Raw genomic sequence first — 18,249 nt, 5'->3', positions numbered from 1 at the left:
TATGTTGCCATCTAAGCGCCGTCTTTTTCATGGACGCCCCTGCTTATTTCAGCAAGACAATACCAAGCCACATTCAGCATGTGTTACAACAGCGTGGCTTCGTAAAAAAAGAGTGTGGGTACTTTCCTGGCCCGCCTGCAGTCTAGACCTGTCTCCCATCAAAAATGTGTGGCGCATTATGAAGCGTAACATACGACAGCGGAGACCCCGGACTGTTGAACGAATGAAGCTCTACATAAAACAAGAATGGGAAAGAATTCCACTTTCAAAGCTTCAACAATTAGTTTCGTCAGTTCCCAAACGTTCATTGAGTGTTGTTAAAAGAAAAGGTGATGTAACACAGTGGTGAACATGCCCTTTCCCAACTACTTTGGCATGTGTTGAAGCCATGAAATTCTAAGTTAATTATTTTTTGCACAAAAAAAAATTAAGTTTATGAGTTTGAACATCAAATATCTTGTCTTTGTAGTGCATTCAATTGAATATAGATTGAAAAGGATTTGCAAATCATTGTATTCCGTTTATATTTACATCTAACACAATTTCCCAACTCAGAAGCAAACGGGGTTTGTAATATATACTGATATATTATATTATATTTGTATATAATATATACACTATATAACAAATCCCTATTACCAGGTACAATATTACAGTATTTGCAACATAACATAGAGTACATCCAGCATAAAATATACATTATAAACAAAGAGAGGTTGCAGTAATGCGCTGACATTCCATCAAGCGATGTGGCTTCATAGTTAAAAGTTGAAGTTAAAGTCCCAATGATATTCAAAGACACACTAGGTGTGGTGAAATTATCCTCTGCATTTGACCCATCCCCTTGTTCACCCCTGGGGAAGTAGGGGAGCAGTGAGCAGCAGCAGTGACAGCGCTCAAGAATCATTTGGTGATTTAACCCCCAATTCCGAACAAGCAGGGAGGTAATGGCTCCCATTTAGTATGACTCGCTTACCAAAGTCATACTAAAACATTTTGATCGATTTTTGAGGGCTTTGTATAATGTTCCATATTCTCAATGAAACATCAAAGTGTTGGTCTTGCTTGCTTACCGGCACTTACTAGCGACATTTATTGAACAGAAGTCAACCTGCAGTCCGCGCCTATCTCTTGAGTGTGACTCCCATCTACTGGTCACACTTATCGCCACATCTTGTATCACGTACTATCAGTCAGTAAACACAACCAAAATGAATACATACATAAGGTGCACTGTCGATTTTTGAGAAAATACAACAATTTCAAGTGCGCGTTAGAGTCCGAAAAATGTGGTACATGTTCTTGTCAGTCACTTGAAAGTTTGTTTCAATATAATATTACAGCACATTAAGCTGTGTGAAAAACATCAAGTCAACCTGACTTTGTTATTCTCCAAACTGTCCCAACGGACCATGACGCCCACCCCCAAAAAACGTATTTTATTTAGTAGATCGACTCTGTTATCTGCTTCTCCTTCTGATAAAAGCGCGACTTTTAACCCCTTTTTTTTACATCATTTTTAAAGACAAAATATTTTTGAAGGGCTTGAAAACGCTTTTGATTCATATTTTATTTTACTTGTTTTGTTCAATTTTTTTTCCCTTTTTTATTTTTTATTTCATTAATCAAGCCAACAAAATATTACACAACAATACCATAATAATGCAATTCCAATTCCAAAACTAAACCCGACCCAGCAACATCCAGAATAACAATAAACAGAGCAATTGAGAGGACACACAAACACGACACAAAACAATCCAAAAGCTGGCAAACAAAAAATGAATACTATCAACAAGATTTGAATATTAATAACAATTCCAACATAGCAGTGATTAGAAATCACTCATTGACATTATAATTACAGCCATTTATAAAAAACAAAAACATTAAAAAAAGAACTATAGTGTCATAGTGTTGAACTTCTTAAAAAATAAAACTTAAATCCTAAATAAAATGTTATGTTTAGGAGTAGACGGCACAGACCACAAGGGGGCATAGTAGCTATATGTTTTATCATATATATAATGACAATATATATACATATATTAATAAACAATAACAATATAAACTACAGAATTTAGTGTGATATAAATCCAAAGGTGTGTTTGTGTGTGAGACTATGTGTGGAATTAACTGTTGTGTGTTACTGTGAGTGTTGAGCAAGAGGCGGCTGTCCTGGAGAGGAAAGGCGGGCTCGAATGTCCGTTAGACAGGCTGGTTGTGGGGTATAGCGAGGCATGTCCAAGCAGGGGTCGAGGATCGAGGGAGGCAGTCCGGAATCCAACAGGAAGTCGAGGCACATAGCTCGATCACGGGAGACAGGGAAAGCACTGCGGAAAACACAAAGGACATAAGACACAGAAACAGGAAAGGCACAGAGAGAGAGCAAGTATGCGAGAGCGGAGCCAGAGAGGGAATAGCTTACTGTGTACAGAGAACTACGTTCGCTGGTCTTTATGCCATCTGCCTTAATCAGAACCAGGTGTGCTGATTACAGATTGCTTTCAGCAGAACAGGGGCGTGGCCGTGACGTGCCGTAACACAAAATCATGTAATGTATAAACCCTTTTAAAGACCTTTTGATCAGATAATGCAGCAGGTTTAAATTAGCATCAATTTGCATGACATCAGTTATTTAACATGCAACAAATGTTTCGGGGCTGCCTCTCGCTCAACACTCATAGTAACAAACATGACGAGTTGAGTTTATACCAAAATGGGTACATGGATGATACAGCAGAGGATTGGCAGAATGTCATGTGGTCATATGAAACCAAAATAGAACTTTTTGGTATAAACGCAACTCGTCGTGTTTGGAGGAAGAGTTGCATCCCAAGAACACCATACCTACCGTGAAGCATGGGGGTGGAAACATCATGCTTTGGGGCTGTTTTTTTGCTAAGGGGACAGGACGATTGATCCGTGTTAAGGAAAGAATGAATAGGGCCATGTATCGTGAGATTTTGAGCCAAAACCTCCTTCCATCAGTGAGAGCTTTGAATGGTTGACCAAATACTTATTTTCCACCATAATTTACAAATTAAATCTTTAAAACTCCTACAGTGTGAATTCCTGGATTTTCTTTTTCACATTCCGTCTCTCACAGTTGAAGTGTACCTATGATGAAAATTACAGACCTTTGTTATCATTTTAAGTGGGAGAACTTGCACAATCGGTGGCTGCCAAAATTTTTTTTTGCCCCACTTTAGGTGAATTTAGACAATCACCAGACTGTATCAGTGGTTGCAAAAGACTGTAATAAGGAATGAAGATGGCGTGGATTATTTGATAACTCGATGACTACAGTATGATTCGACAAATGCGTATTTACATTCCCGACAATTGTCAATAAAAAAACACGCCTTTGAGAGTGCAAAAAAAAAAAAAAGCTCTACTTTGTGACATATTCCACAAAATGTGCAAGGAGGGTGTCACGTATGTCAAAGCTAGATTTGTTGCCCAGAAACGGGGCATCTTGTGACCAGGGACCTGAGGAAATGTCTGTGGTCCCTGAAGACATGAACTCTCACAGGAAGGAAGGCGGTTGATTTAGAGAAATGTCACCCAACGTAAATTATGTCAGAGCACACTGGTCAAACTCCAGTATCCTGCTTCTGTTTGCCCATCACCACCAAGACCACCTTACCAACCACCATCAAAAAACTGCTGCTGTGGCATTCCAGCAACATTCAAGTAAATCGAGTTAGAGTAATAACTTCTTCGCAGAGTTCTAGCTTGTCCTGCAGGAATTGACCCATATTGTCCAGATGACTAACATTTTCCGACTAAGTTCTCTTAAGGTATTTTTGAATAATAGGTAGATAAAGTGGGGCTTCACGGTGGCAGAGGGGTTATTAGTGCGTATGCCTCACAATACGAAGGTCCTGAGTAGTCCTGTGTTCAATCCCGGTCTCAGGATCTTTCTGTGTGGAGTTTGCATGTCCTCCCCGTGAATGCGTGGGTTCCCTCCGGGTTCTCTGGCTTCCTTCCACCTCCAAAGACATGCACCTGGGGATAGTTTGATTGGCAACACCAAATGGTCCCTAGTGTGTGAATGTGAGTGTGAATGTTGTCTGTCTATCTGTGTTGGCCTTGCGATGAGGTGGCGACTTGTCCAGGGTTTACCCCGCCTTCCGCCCGATTGTAGCTGAGATAGGCACCAGCGCCCCCCGTGTCTCCAAAAGGGAATAAGCTAGGGGTGTCAAACGTACGGCCCGAGGGCCGGATCAGGCCCACAAACAGGATTTATCCGGCCCGCGGGATGAGTTTGTTAGTATAAAATTTTACCTTAAATTTTTGAATGAAAGAAACTGCTGTTCTCAATGTGTCCACTAGATGTCGCACTAGAAATTATTTGTATCTATGTAGATGATGCTACAAATGTACAAAATAAACCACATAATGTTAGTGCACCAGTCGAGAAAAATGATCAAACTAAATAAATAACATCCTGAAACTTTTTTTTTTAACTTGATAGATTAAAAATTAAAACCAATGACTTGACTGATGAACATTATTACATAATGTATTCAGAAACTATCAATAACGACAAATAAAGATAGAATACCATTAACCGCAACATGTAAGTGTAAAAAAAAACCCAACAACATTATGATTTGTACATTTTCAGAATGTGCTTCTTCTATTTTTAAAAAAAGAAAACAATCTGAAGGTGTCTTTATTTTTAAGTTATCGTGCCGTGATTTTACCAGTCCGGCCCACTTGGGAGGAGATTTTTGTCCATGTGGCCCCCGATCTAAAAAGAGTTTGACACCCCTGGAATAAGCGCTAGGAAATGGATGGATGTATGGATGGATTTCTACAACTCTTAATTTTTTTGTGATGGAGTGATTGGTCACAAAAAACATTAATGAAATGTGGTTCTTACTGGTATTGTGGCCAAATAGCAAAATTTTTGTTTCATCTGACCACAGATCCTCCAGAAGATCTTATCTTTGTCCATGTGATGTCAGACGAAGTAGTTGGAACCACTCCTTTCAATCATCAGTTTTGATCTGGTGCCCCGTCTGGTTTATCCATGTCTCCGCATATACTTTGTGAATAAAAGCATGTAAAATTATTATTTTGATCACTTAATTGCATGTTTTTTGTCGCCCCGATCCATGATTTCTTCAAAACTGATATGGTTAACATTATGAGCAAAAGGTAAATAATAAAATACTTTCTTTCGCTCTTACAGCATTTCTTTAAGCATATTGAGGAAAAAATCAGTTGAAGAGGACACAAAGTAGAATACTAGCATCTTCACTTATTCTTCCCTTCTTTTTGAGAGCTCGGTCTGCTCTTCTTTTTCCGTTTTTCTGCCAGTTGTGAGTTATTCTTTTGTTCCTTGATCATGCTCCTGATTTTCAGTCTTTGATTCTTTTTCCCATTCAAACTCCTACCAAAATTGTTCTTCTTTCAAGCCAGAATCCTTCAAATGGCTACAGCCAATTATACTCCTCTCGCTTGGTCCACGTCAATTTGCCTGAAGAGGTCTATACTTTTATCATATTTCATAATTTGCAAAGGTGCGCAGGGAAATCCCTTCTTTAGTCATCTATGGAGAAGTACCAGTCCGGAAGAAGCGCTAGCTGTTCACCCGGGGGTGGACCACTCTTCTATGCATCAGTTGGTGATGTCTCTGTGTTGTCAACCTGTGAGACCTTCCCTCTGCTGTCTCCCTAATGGACTGGACTCTCACATAATTATGAAAGTAATCATTCAATAATTGCCCCCACTTGGCATCCCCACAACTGTGGTCTCTTTCCAAGGTTTCTTATTTTATCCAGTTCTGGCTTTTTGAGTTTTCCCTGGCCTGGATGTAGGTTCAGATCAGGGGATGTGGTTTGTGAAGTAATTTGAGGCACTTGTGGTTAAGGGATTGATTGATTAATAGTTATATTGCTACAACCTGGCAGACATACACTATATTGCCAAAAGTATTTGGCCACTCGCCATGACTCACATATGAACTTGAAGTGCCATCCCATGGAATTGTCCAAAATGTTTTGGTATCCTGGAGCCTTCAAAGTTATTTTCACTGGAACTAAGGGGCCAGGCCAAAGTCCTAAAAAACAACCCCACACCATAATTCCTCCCCCACCAAATTTCACACTCGGCACAATGCAGTCCGAAATGTACCATTCTCCTGGCAACCTCCAAACCCAGACTGGTCCATCAGATTACCAGATGGAAATGTGTGATTCATCAGTCCAGAGAAGGCGCCTCCACTGCTGTAGAGGTCAGTGAAGACGTGCTCCACACCACTGCATCCCACGCTTTGCATTGGACTTGGTGATGTATGACTTAGATGCAGCTGCTTGGCCTTGGAAACCCATTCCATGAAGTTCTCTGCGTACTGTATGTGGGCTAATTGGAAGGTCACATGAAGTTTGGAGCTCTGTAGCAACTGACTGTGCAGAGAGTCTTTGCACTATGCGCTTCAGCATCCGCTCACCCCTCTCTGTCAGTTTACGTGGCCTACCACTTGGTGGCTGAGTTGCTGTTGTTCCCAAACTCTTCAATTTTCTTATAATAAAGCAGACAGTTGACTTTGGAATATTTAGGAGCGAGGAAATTTCACGACTGGATTTGTTGCACAAGTGGCATCCTATGACAGTTCCACGCTGGAAATCACTGAGAGCGGCTCATTCTTTCACAAATGTTTGTAAAAACAGTCTCCATGCCTAAGTGCTTGATTTCATACACCTGTCGCCGGGCCAAGTGATTAGGACACCTGTTTCTCATCATTTGGATGGTTGGCCAAAAACTTCAGGCAATTCCTTTAAATTATGCACAAAAAACAACATGATTCAGAATAAGGATGCCACCACAACATACAATATGAAATATCCTGCAGTCTTCTGTGGATGATGTCATCATGCTGATGCAAGACCAAAATGTGCTGAAAGTCATTTGAAAGCCTAAAATCCCTACTGTGTCTATTTTTTTGGGGGAGCAGGGGGGGGGGACTTGAACTTCAGACCTATAAACTCTGTGTCAGAGTGTAGTGACGTTTCACATTTCCTCTTTTTATGAGTGTTTCGACCTTTACCAGCACGTGGAAAAATGTTTTAGTGTGTCTTTGGGAAAGAATGAATATAAATAGGACTGTTCTATGTTAAAAGCTTCAATTTTCGCTGACCATGTTTCTCTTCTTGGTGAGCACCGTGTTTATTTATTGTTCTGTTGTTGCTGGCCCTTTCACCTCTCAATCACTACATTTAGGCTATGTCCACACTAAGCCGGATAACTTTTCAAACTAAAAATTACTTAGCCTAAGCCCCGATTCAGCTACACGAAACCAGCGTTTAAAGGCCTACTGAAACCCACTACTAACCACCACACAGTCTGATAGTTTATATATCAATGATGAAATATTAACATTGCAACACATGCCAATACGGCCTTTTTAGTTTACTAAATTACAATTTTAAATTTCCCGGGAGTTTCGTCTTGAAAACATCGTGTAATGATGACGTGTACACGAGACGTCACCTGTTTTTAGGAAGTATGAGCGCTACGCACACACACAGCTAAATGTCGTCTGCTTTAACGGCATAATTACACAGTATTTTGGAGATCTGTGTTGCTGAATCTTTTGCAATTTGTTCAATTAATATTGGAGAAGTCACAGTAGAAAGATGGAGTTGGGAAGCTTTAGCCTTTAGCCACACAAACACACGGTGGTTCCTTGTTTAAAATTCCTGGAGGTGAAAATTTACTATGGATCACAGCGCGGTCAAGCGGACATGGATCCGTACCGAATGTCAACTAGCAGGTTTCGGTGAGAAAATTGTGGTGAAAAAGTCACCACTTATCAGCTGAGCTTGTGCCGTTCGTACAGCTGCCGTCGACTCCCCTGAGACACTGCGCGTCAACACACCTGTGGACGTACACCTCTGACTATCGGGTACTATTTAACTCACTAAAACACTAGGAACACAATAGAAAGATAAGGGATTTCCCAGAATGATCCTAGTAAATGTGTCTAAAAACATCGTAATCTGTCCCAATGCAATCGCTTTTTTTTTTTTTTTACTTTTTTTTTTATATAATTTTTTTTTCCAGTCCGTCGCTATCAATATCCTCAAACACGACTCTTTAATCCTCGCTCAAATTAATGGGGAAATTGTCGTTTTCTAGGTCCGAATAGCACTTTTTGTTGGAGGCTCCCATTAAAAACAATGTCAATATGTGAGGAGCCCCCACACATGTGATGTCATCGTCTGCGACTTCCGGTAGAGGCAGGGCTTTTCTCTTTACACTGAAAGTTGCGAACTTTAACTGTGGATGTTCTCTACTAAATCCTTTCAGCAAAAATATGGCAATATCGCAAAATGATCAAGTATGACACATAGTATAGACCTGCTATCCCCGTTTAAATAAGAACATTTCATTTCAGTAGGCCTTTAAGGTCCCCTTCCTCGGACACATTTTTACACGGGTAAGTGCGCCGTGTATTTCTTGAATCTCAGCTTTGTATGGACTCATTGATTGTTTACACACTGAGTTCGGAGAGGAAGCAACGCCAGAAAGACTGCGTCCCACACAGGAAGTTACGTCAGAAAGACTGCGTCCCACACAGGAAGTGACGTCAGAAAGAAGGCGCCAGAGCCAGCTTCATAATAAATGTGTTTTGTAACTCGGAACGAACCACTTGTGGAAATCATACATGAATACCTTAAGAGAAAGCCATTGCAGCTATTTGGGATACAACACTTCTCATCCAGTAAGAGAACTTTCCAATATACAGATCAGCTGTGATTCTACTTAGCGTAAAACTTTGTCCATTTGTCGAAGGAGAGACAACGAGGATGTGATAAAAAAAGGTAGCGTGTGCTTTGTATTACCTGGCCGTTGAGGGAAAACTACGGAAAACGGCGAATGATTTTGGACTGGAAAAGCAGACTGTATTGTCCGCCATGTATGTCGCGGACTCAACGTTGAGGTCCAGAGTATATAAAGTCAGCAAAAAGGAATGGACATGTGCATTTTTCGCGCATGCGTATTAGGTCACGTTGTGCTGGTGGACGGAGGGGAGAGGGGGTCTTAAACGAGCATTGTGTGTGTGTGTGGACATGGATAAGGTTAGGTGGGATTTACCCTGGATAGCGTTACCCGGCTTAGTGTAAGCGGGGCCTTAGATGCACAAAATTAGTCTGATTCCTCAAATAATTTGGCTCAAAAGAAGGTTTCTACAACACATGGGAACACCTTCATCTGTCCTGTTGGGTTTTTTCAAAAATCAGATTCAGACATCTAGATTATGCGATTGGAAAGCAGTTCTCCAGGGAGGACCAACACGCCGCTCTTTCCTACATGCACATGGACACACTTAAACGAATTAAAAAGCTAACTGGAATAAAAATGCTTAATGCAATCACGACATCCGGAAAATCATGACCCGATCACACAGCTACGCATCAAAATTTCATTCCGATTAATTTGTTTTTCTTTTTTTCTTCTCCCTGTTGCCATCTCTTTTCCCTGTTTCTCTTTATTCTCTCATTTTGACTTTCTTTCTTTCCATTCATTCAGTTCCAATTCTAATTAACGATTTGGCTTGACGATTCGGTTCCTTAACGGTTTCTCTTATCGATTCTTTTTGGGGGAAAACGAGAGAAAAAACGGTGGATTTGCCTCAAATTTGTTGAGTTTAGAGGTGCAAAGTCTAATGTGAGGTCACATCCATGTAGAGCTGGGAATCTTTGGGCACATCCCGGTTCGATTAAAAATCGAGTATTGATGCATATTTAATTTATTTACACTATATTGCCAAAAGTTTTTGACCACCCATCCAAATGATGAGAATCAGGTGTCATATTCACTTGGCTCGGCCACAAGTGTATAAAATGAACCACTTAGGCATGAAGACTGTTTTTACAAACATTTGTGAAAGAATGGACCACTCTCAGGGATTTCCAGCGTGGAACTGTCATAGGATGCCACCTGTACATAAATGTCCATAAAGACATGGATGACAGAGTCTGGTGAGGATGAACTGGACTGGCCTGCACAGAGTCCTGACCTTAACCCGATAAAACAGTGGTTCTCAAATGGGGGTACGCGTACCCCTGGGGGTACATTAAGGTATGCCAAGGGGTACGTGAGATTTTTTTTAAATATTCTAAAAATAGCAACAATTCAAAAATCCTTTATAAATATATTTATTGAATAATAGTTCAACAAAATATGAACGTAAGTTCATAAACTGTGAAAAAAATACAACAATGCAATATTCAGTGTTGACAGCTAGATTTTTTGTGGACATGTTCCATAAATATTGATGTTAAAGATTTCTTTTTTGTGAAGAAATGTTTAGAATGAAGTTGATGAATCCAGATAGAACTCTATTACAATCCCCAAAGAGGGCACTTTAAGTTGATAATTACTTCTATGTGTAGAAATCTTTATTTATAATTGAATCACGTGTTTATGTTTCAACAATTGTATATCTTTTTTTTCCAAATAGTTCAAGAAAGACCACTACAAATGAGCAATATTTTGCACTGTTATACAATTAAAAAAATCAGAAACTGATGACATAGTGCTGTATTTTACTCCTGTATCTCTTTTTTTCAACCAAAAATGCTTCGCGCTGATTAGGGGGTACTTGAATTAAAAAAAAGTTCACTGGGGGTACATCACTGAAAAAAGGTTGAGAACCACTGCGATAAAACACCTTTGGGATGAATTAGAACGGAGACTGAGAGACAGGTTTTCTCCACCAACATCAGTGTGTGACCTCACCAATGCGTTTTTAGAACACACTCCGCAACCTTGTGGACAGCCGTTCCAGAATTAATAGCTGCAAAAGGTGGACCCACATCATAGTGAACCCTGTGGGTTAGGAATGGGATGGCACTTCAAGTTCATATGTGAGCCAAGGCAGGTGGCCGAATACTTTTGACAATATAGTGTATGTTGATGCAGTTTTACATTTATTTTTGTTTCACTAAATAAGCCTTTTTCACTTACAACTATTAAAAACGGTGTGTTTTTAATAAGACACCGTTACATTTGTTGAATTAATGGACATGTGTGCAAAACTGGAACATAAGTAAAAAAAAAAATCAAAAAAACGTTTATATTTTGTGAAGAATATTGGCAATATTGTTATTGTATGTGCTAACTAGGTGCTATGCTGCTATATTGACATATTGAGCTGCAGCATCGCCTCTGAGTTAGCGAAAGTTCATTCTGGATGATACATCATGCCTCTCACCTGGATAGTAGAAGGCTGTGGACATGATCCGAGAAGTTGGTCAACTTTGGCATCCAACTTAAGCGCGTACGTACATGGCGAGAAAGACGCGAAAATATGCTGGTTTGCGGCCAATTTTTTTTTAACCCCTTTGTAAGGATTAATTTTTCATCCAAACAGGAAGCTATAACCATCCAATCAGTCTTTATCCCAGTGAGAGCAGACAATGTACAGTAAGTGATTGTTTTATTATGTTGATAGTTTGTATTTCATTGCGATCTAGACGGGAGGTGTATGCGAAAGTCATTTGGATTGTAGCGCATGAAAATACATCTTCCAAAATTCGGGTTAGAATTATCCTCACTCCGCATGTCTTTGATGTCACTTACACTTTGACGGTGTAGTGGGGACTAAATTCAATAGTATCAGAATGACGGGATTGAATCAACATGTAAAGACAAAGCGTTATATGCTGTTGAGGCTGTTTATTTAAAACGAGACTAGCAAAACTAAAAGTATGGTCTGGAGTGTCGATGCAACAATTGAAGAAGGGACCCAGTAAACGAGCTATTCTTTTCACGACATTACAGCTACTCCCAAGTGGGCACCGCTAGCCTCAAACACATAGACACAATATTGAAACATGAAGACGCACCACAACCTGTACCTAATCACAACATAAAAAGCACAGAACGGTTAAATAAAAAATAAAAGAGAGGTAAAACAAAAGTAGTGAACAAAAGGAAACAATGATAAAGTACCTTGATAACGTCGGAGAAGCAGAAATGCACAAAGCCATGTTTAGCAGTCGAAGTCTGATGCTTCTTCCGCACCTGCAGTGAGCGAACGGGTCCTAAAGATGACGGCCGAGCACAGATTAATAACACACCTTTCTGTTTATGTTATGTTCCGCCCATGTCAAAGTAAAGTATTCCGATTTAAGGTGTGATGCATGAAAATGCACGTCATTTTTTTCAGGGTCCATGTACACAGCAACATTCTAATGACGAATGATGATCAGATTAAATACATGTTGTCCATGTACACGGGACTATTCGAAATTATTCAGAGTCCTGGGGTCATAATTAGCTTCAGAATTGATTCTCGATTCTTGATTCAAACCAATCCTCTCTCGAAGTATATATATTTATATGTATGTTTGTTTTCTATTTTTTATTGATTTTTAAAAATCATGATTCCGTTTGGAGTCAGGATGAAAAGCAATCGCGACGTGGATGGTCATTGATTTTTTATGCACCATTACTAAATATGTCTAATCAGCAAATGAATAATGGGGTGTAACAAGTTATTAATGATATAAACTAACAAAAAAATATATATGAAAATAAATTATATACAAAACCCAAAAAGCAGTGACGTTGTCATGCTGTGTAAATGGTAAATAAAAAGAGAATACAATGATTTGAAAATCCTTTTTAAACTTATATTCAATTGAATAGACTGCAAAGACAAGATGTTTCATGTTCACACTGAGAAACTTCATTTTTTTGGGGGCAAATAATCATGAACTTAGAATTCAATAGCAGCAACACATTGCAAAAAAAGGAAGTTTTACCAGTGTGTTACATGGCCTTTCCTTTTAACAACACTCAGTAAAGGTTTGGTAACTGAGGAGACACATTGGTGTGCAGCTTAAGTTGTTCAACAGGGTCTCCGTTGTACTATTTTAGGCTTCATATTGTGCCACACATTTTCAATTCCTGGGCCCAGCGATGCCGGCGGCATTTCTGGGTGTTGTTGGTAAATGGCATTCGCTCTGCATAGTAGAGTTTTACCTTGCTCTTACAGATGTAGCTTTCTAATGTAGTTAGTGACAGTGGTTTTCTGAATTGTTTCCTGAGCCCATGTGGTGATATCCTTCGCACACTAATGTCGCTTTTTGAAGCAGTACCGCCTGTGGATTGAAGGTCATGAGTATTCAATGTTGGTTTTCGGCCTTGCCGCTTACGTGCAGTGATTTCTCCAGATTCTATGAACCTTTTGATGATATTACGGACCGCAGATTCCTTGCAATGGCTGGTTGAGAAATGTTGTTCTTAGACTGTTCGACAATTTGCTCATGCATTTGTTGACAAAGTGATATCCTTTACACACTGATGTCACTTTTTGATGCAGCACCGCCTGAGGGGTCGAAGGTCACGGGCATTGCTGCTTACGTGCAGTGATTTCTCCTGATTCTCTGAACCTTTTGATGATATTATGGAGCGTGGATGGTGAAATCCCTAAATTCCTTGCAATAGCTGGTTGAGAAATGTTGTTCTTTACCAATTTGCTTACGCATTTGTCGACAAAGTGGCGACCCTTGCCCCGTCCTTGTTTGTGAATGGCTGAAGCTGCTTTTATACCCAAACATGGTCACCCACCTGTTCCCAATTAGCCTGTTCACCTGTGGGATGTTCCAAATAAGTCTTTGACGAGCATTCCTCAACTTTCTCAGTCTTTTTTGCCACTTGTGCCAGCTTTTTTGAAACATGTGGCAGGCATCGCATTTCAAATGAGCTAATGTTTGCAAAAAATAACCAAGTTTATTGGTTCTAACATGAATTATCTTGTCTTTGCGGTCTACTCAATTGAATATGAGTTGAAAATGATTTGCAAATCATTGTATTCTGTTTTTTATTTACCATTTACACAACGTGACAACTTCACACTAGTTTTGGGGTTTGTAAACACCTGCCACACAATCGTAGTGCCCTCGTATGTGCAGACTTGTTGGACTCTCCAATATAGTCATACACCCTTGCGAGACAGACAGGTGTAGTGTGTGTGTGTGTGTGTGTGTGTGTGTGTGTGTGTGTGTGTGTGTGTGTGTGTGTGTGTGTGTGTGTGTGTGTGTGTGTGTGTGTGTGAGTGTGTGAGTGTCTATGTGTGTATAAGCGCCCCTTTGTGGCATTTATGAGTTTTGGACAGCTGAAGTGTCGGTGGAGATCTCTATTTAGCACTTCAGCTAATTATCGTTCATACATCCAAAGCCTTGCAATTAGCACCAGGTCCTTCTGTGTCATTTAGCCACTTGCTAAGTTTACACAGTCCCTGTGAGGCTTAAACAGATTCTAACACTTGTGCGGCAGCAACCTAACCGTCCTGGCAACAACACACCCTCTTTCATCCTCAGCCCACACCACTTTTCTCACTTGTCACGTGGGAAGGCCGGCAACATGATCGAGCTCGTCCACAGGAGGTCAGAAGGTGTTTATAGAAAGAATTAGCGTCCTCCCTGTGGACACAACACCTGAACGCTTCAGTGTTGTCTTTTTGCATTTGCGTACAAAAAAATATGCTCTCATCCTTTGCGCATATATTTTTTGGATGGGGGAAATATGATGACTTTTCACAAAAATGTGTTTTTTCTTACAACCTATACATATTTGAAGAAATATGCTGTCATTTTATCAGTATGCATACACATACAGTGGGGCAAAAAAAGTATTTAGTCAGCCACCGATTGTGCAAGTTCTCCCACTTAAAATGATGATAGAGGTCTGTAATTTTCATCATAGGTACACTTCAACCGTGAGAGACAGAATGTGGAAAAAAATCCAGGAATTCACATTGTAGGAATTTTAAAGAATTTATTTGTAAATTATAGTGGAAAATAAGTATTTGGTCAACCATTCAAAGCTCTCACTGATGGAAGGAGGTTTTGGCTCAAAATCTCACGATACATGGCCCCATTCATTCTTTCCTTAACACGGATCAATCGTCCTGTCCCCTTAGCAGAAAAACAGTCCCAAAGCATGATGTTTCCACCCCCATGCTTCACAGTAGGTATGGTGTTCTTGGGATGCAACTCAGTATTTTTCTTCCTCCAAACACGACGAGTTGAGTTTATACCAAAATGGATACATGGATGATACAGCAGAGGATTGGGAGAACGTCATGTGGTCGGATGAAACCAAAATATAACTTTTTGGTATAAACTCAACTCGTCGTGTTTGGAGGAAGAAGAATACTGAGTTGCATCCCAAGAACACCACACTTACTGTGAAGCATGGTAGTAGAAACATCATGCTTTGGGGCTGATTTTCTGCTAAGGGGACAGGACGATTGATCCGTGTTAAGGAAAGAATGAATGGGGCCATGTATCGTGAGATTTTGAACCAAAACCTCCTTCCATCAGTGAGAGCTTTGAAGGGTTGACCAAATACTTTTTTTCCACCATAATTTACAAATAAATGATTTGAAATTCCTACAATGTGAATTCCTGGATTTTTTTTTTTTCACATTCTGTCTCTCACAGTTGAAGTGTACCTATGATGAAAATTACAGACCTCTGTCATCATTTTAAGTGGGAGAACTTGCACAATCGGTGGCTGACTAAATACTTTTTTGCCCCACTGTATGTATGTATGTATGCATGTATGTATGCATGCATGTATGTATGTATGTATGTATGTATGTATGTATGTATGTATGTGTGTCTTGGGCATGACGTTAAAGTTTTTCCGGCAGTGGAGGCTCCTCTACGGGGTCTTGGGGCACTAGGAGCTTAAACCCTTTACTACTGTTACCCCAGGTGGCCCTTGGCAAAGGCCTAGTACCTGAATGCCCCTGAGTCAGGGATACGGTGAAGACCTCAACGGCGGAGCAGACGGAAGACGGTAGATTTTAAAAACTACCACAACGGTACATATATATATATATATATATATATATATATATATGTACCGTTGTGGTAGTTTTTAAAATCTATATATATATATATATATATATATATATATATATATATATATATATATATATATATGTATATATATATATATGTACCGTTGTGGTAGTTTTTAAAATCTACCGTATCTTCACCGTATCCCTATATATATATATATATATATATATATATATATATATATACAGTACATTAGTTTAGGAAAAAACGCAGAGGTTATATCATCCCTACAAGCCTGTTTCGCAGATTTCCCTGCTCCTCAGGGGATTTGATAAAATCCTCTGAATGTGTTTCTGTATAGTATTTCTCAGCAATGGTCATGAGGGGACATCAATGATGGTATTTTGAGAGGTAATCATTGAAGTCGGACATCACTCAAGGCCTAGGTGGGAAACGCACGGCCCGCCACTGCCAATGTGTATGTGTGTATAAATGGTATATACACATTTAGCTGTACAGTATTTGTTTGAGTCCCTTTTTTTCAGGAACACTAATATCAAAAGTCACAATTTCCGCTAGTGTTCTAACAAAATATTTTGTGTTTTTTTTGCTTTCTAACACATAACAATCGTCTGGTCCTGGGTAGCCACAGCGATGCAGCAAATAGGAGCAATCAATTCTATTCGAAAAAAGTTTTGACAGACCTTCTCAAAAAAACGGAATGGAATTTTACAGTTTTTTACTAAACAGGACACCCAAAATGTACATGTAAATAAAGAAAGTGGGATTTACAATATTAACTATGAACAATAATAGACTGAATATTAACAACATATGAACATCTTTTACTTCTCAGACCAGCTCCTCGATAGTTGAGTATCTTTTACAATCAAGTAAAAAATAGCAAAAAAATAATAATAAAAAAATAAAAAAATATGAATGCAATGTGTAATAAACACCTACAATATGATGTATTATTATGTAAAAATGTGCTTTCGCATCTGTTCCTGACACATTTTATAAAATCCCCAGACGAGCAGGGAAACCTGTGAAACAGGCTTGTCGGGATGATATAGCCTCTGTGTTTTTTCCCGACCTAACGTATATTCCGCTCTACTCCGGTATTGAGCACTGTATAACGGATAAACCACAGAAACCTCGACTATATGTACATATATATAGACAGAGAGAGCGAGAGAGAGAGAGAGAGAGAGAGAGAGAGAGAGAGCAGCAATACCTGCTATAAATGTATACAACTTCTTTCTCAAAAATATGACTTTATTCTTGTATGTTTTCTAGTGTAGTAATTGTAAGTTTATTTTCTGGTCTGTCACTTTAATAGTACAACTTTTTCTCAGACTTCCTTATAGAAAAACATGACTTTTTATTCAAATACTGAACTTTTGTTTGTCTGGAACATGTGATACATTTTAGCATGCTGGTTGCAAGAAGCGTGTTGCTGTAATTCATACTTTCATCCTACTTCTCATTAAATGTATTTGAGCACCGCCTTTGAAAATAAACTCAGCCTCGTGCTGTGTTATTAGCATCCTAAACATCCATTTTTGGACCCACAACTGTTTTTGTCTGTTCCGTGTTTGAGTCCACTGTAGTTTGTGTAAGCCCTGAGCGTGTCTTTGTGTTGCGTCAGGTCGTCGGCGTGAGGCGAGCGGCGGGCCTGTGAGCCCCGATGCCAGTGGACATGCAGCCACACCAGGGCCTGTATCAGTATGAGACCTCACCCAGCCAGCCCTCCAGAGGGTAAGGAACCGACCATACTCTTTATAACAAACTATGGCGTACACCACTGTAAAACTGTATTTTTTGTATTGGCAGAATTCACATTTTACAAAACGGTTCTGAAGTATTTTGAGTCTTGGTTATGGTTTTGTTACCTGTGTGTTGTTTACCTTGGATAGTCAAACCTCGGATCCAGGAGGAACAGTGTGGTTTTCGTCTTGGTCGTGGAACGGTAGACCAGCTCTATACTCTCGGCAGGGTCCTTGAGGGTGCATGGGAGTTTTCCCAACCAGTCTACATGTGCTTTGTGGACTTGGAGAGAGCATTCGATCGTACTCAGAGTGTGGGGTCTTCTTCATGGGTGAGGGAAGAGTGGATCGTGAGATTGACAGGTGGATCGATGCGGCGTCTTCAGTAATGCGGATGCTGTATCGATCCGTTGTGGTGAAGAAGGAGCTGAGCCGGAAGGCAAAGCTCTTAATTTACCGGTCGTTCTACATGTAGTTTTTGGACTTGGAGAGGGCATTTGATCATTCAAATATCTAAATCTATTGCTATTTTTTATAAAGTAAGACAAATGCTGAATAAGAAATGCCTGCATATGTTGTATTATTCTTTTATTTTTCCATATTTAACGTATTGTGTTGAAATTTGGGGAAATGTTTATAAA

General features: G+C 39.6%; 1 protein-coding gene across 1 annotated transcript in view; it reads left to right on the top strand.

Moving 5' to 3' along the window:
• gli1 (GLI family zinc finger 1) overlaps positions 1-18,249 on the top strand; it is a 187,765-nt gene that overhangs the window by 117,526 nt on the left and 51,990 nt on the right. Inside the window, exon 2 of the mRNA XM_061886684.1 lies at positions 17,491-17,600. Coding sequence (XP_061742668.1) covers positions 17,530-17,600 — 71 coding nt within the window. The 5' untranslated portion in view covers positions 17,491-17,529. The remainder of the gene's footprint in view (positions 1-17,490; positions 17,601-18,249) is intronic.

This window comes from Nerophis ophidion, linkage group LG02, assembly GCF_033978795.1.
Source record: "Nerophis ophidion isolate RoL-2023_Sa linkage group LG02, RoL_Noph_v1.0, whole genome shotgun sequence".
NCBI lineage: Eukaryota > Metazoa > Chordata > Actinopteri > Syngnathiformes > Syngnathidae > Nerophis > Nerophis ophidion.
Note: the sequence above shows the minus strand (reverse complement) of the source record. Positions and strands in the feature narration are given on the sequence as shown.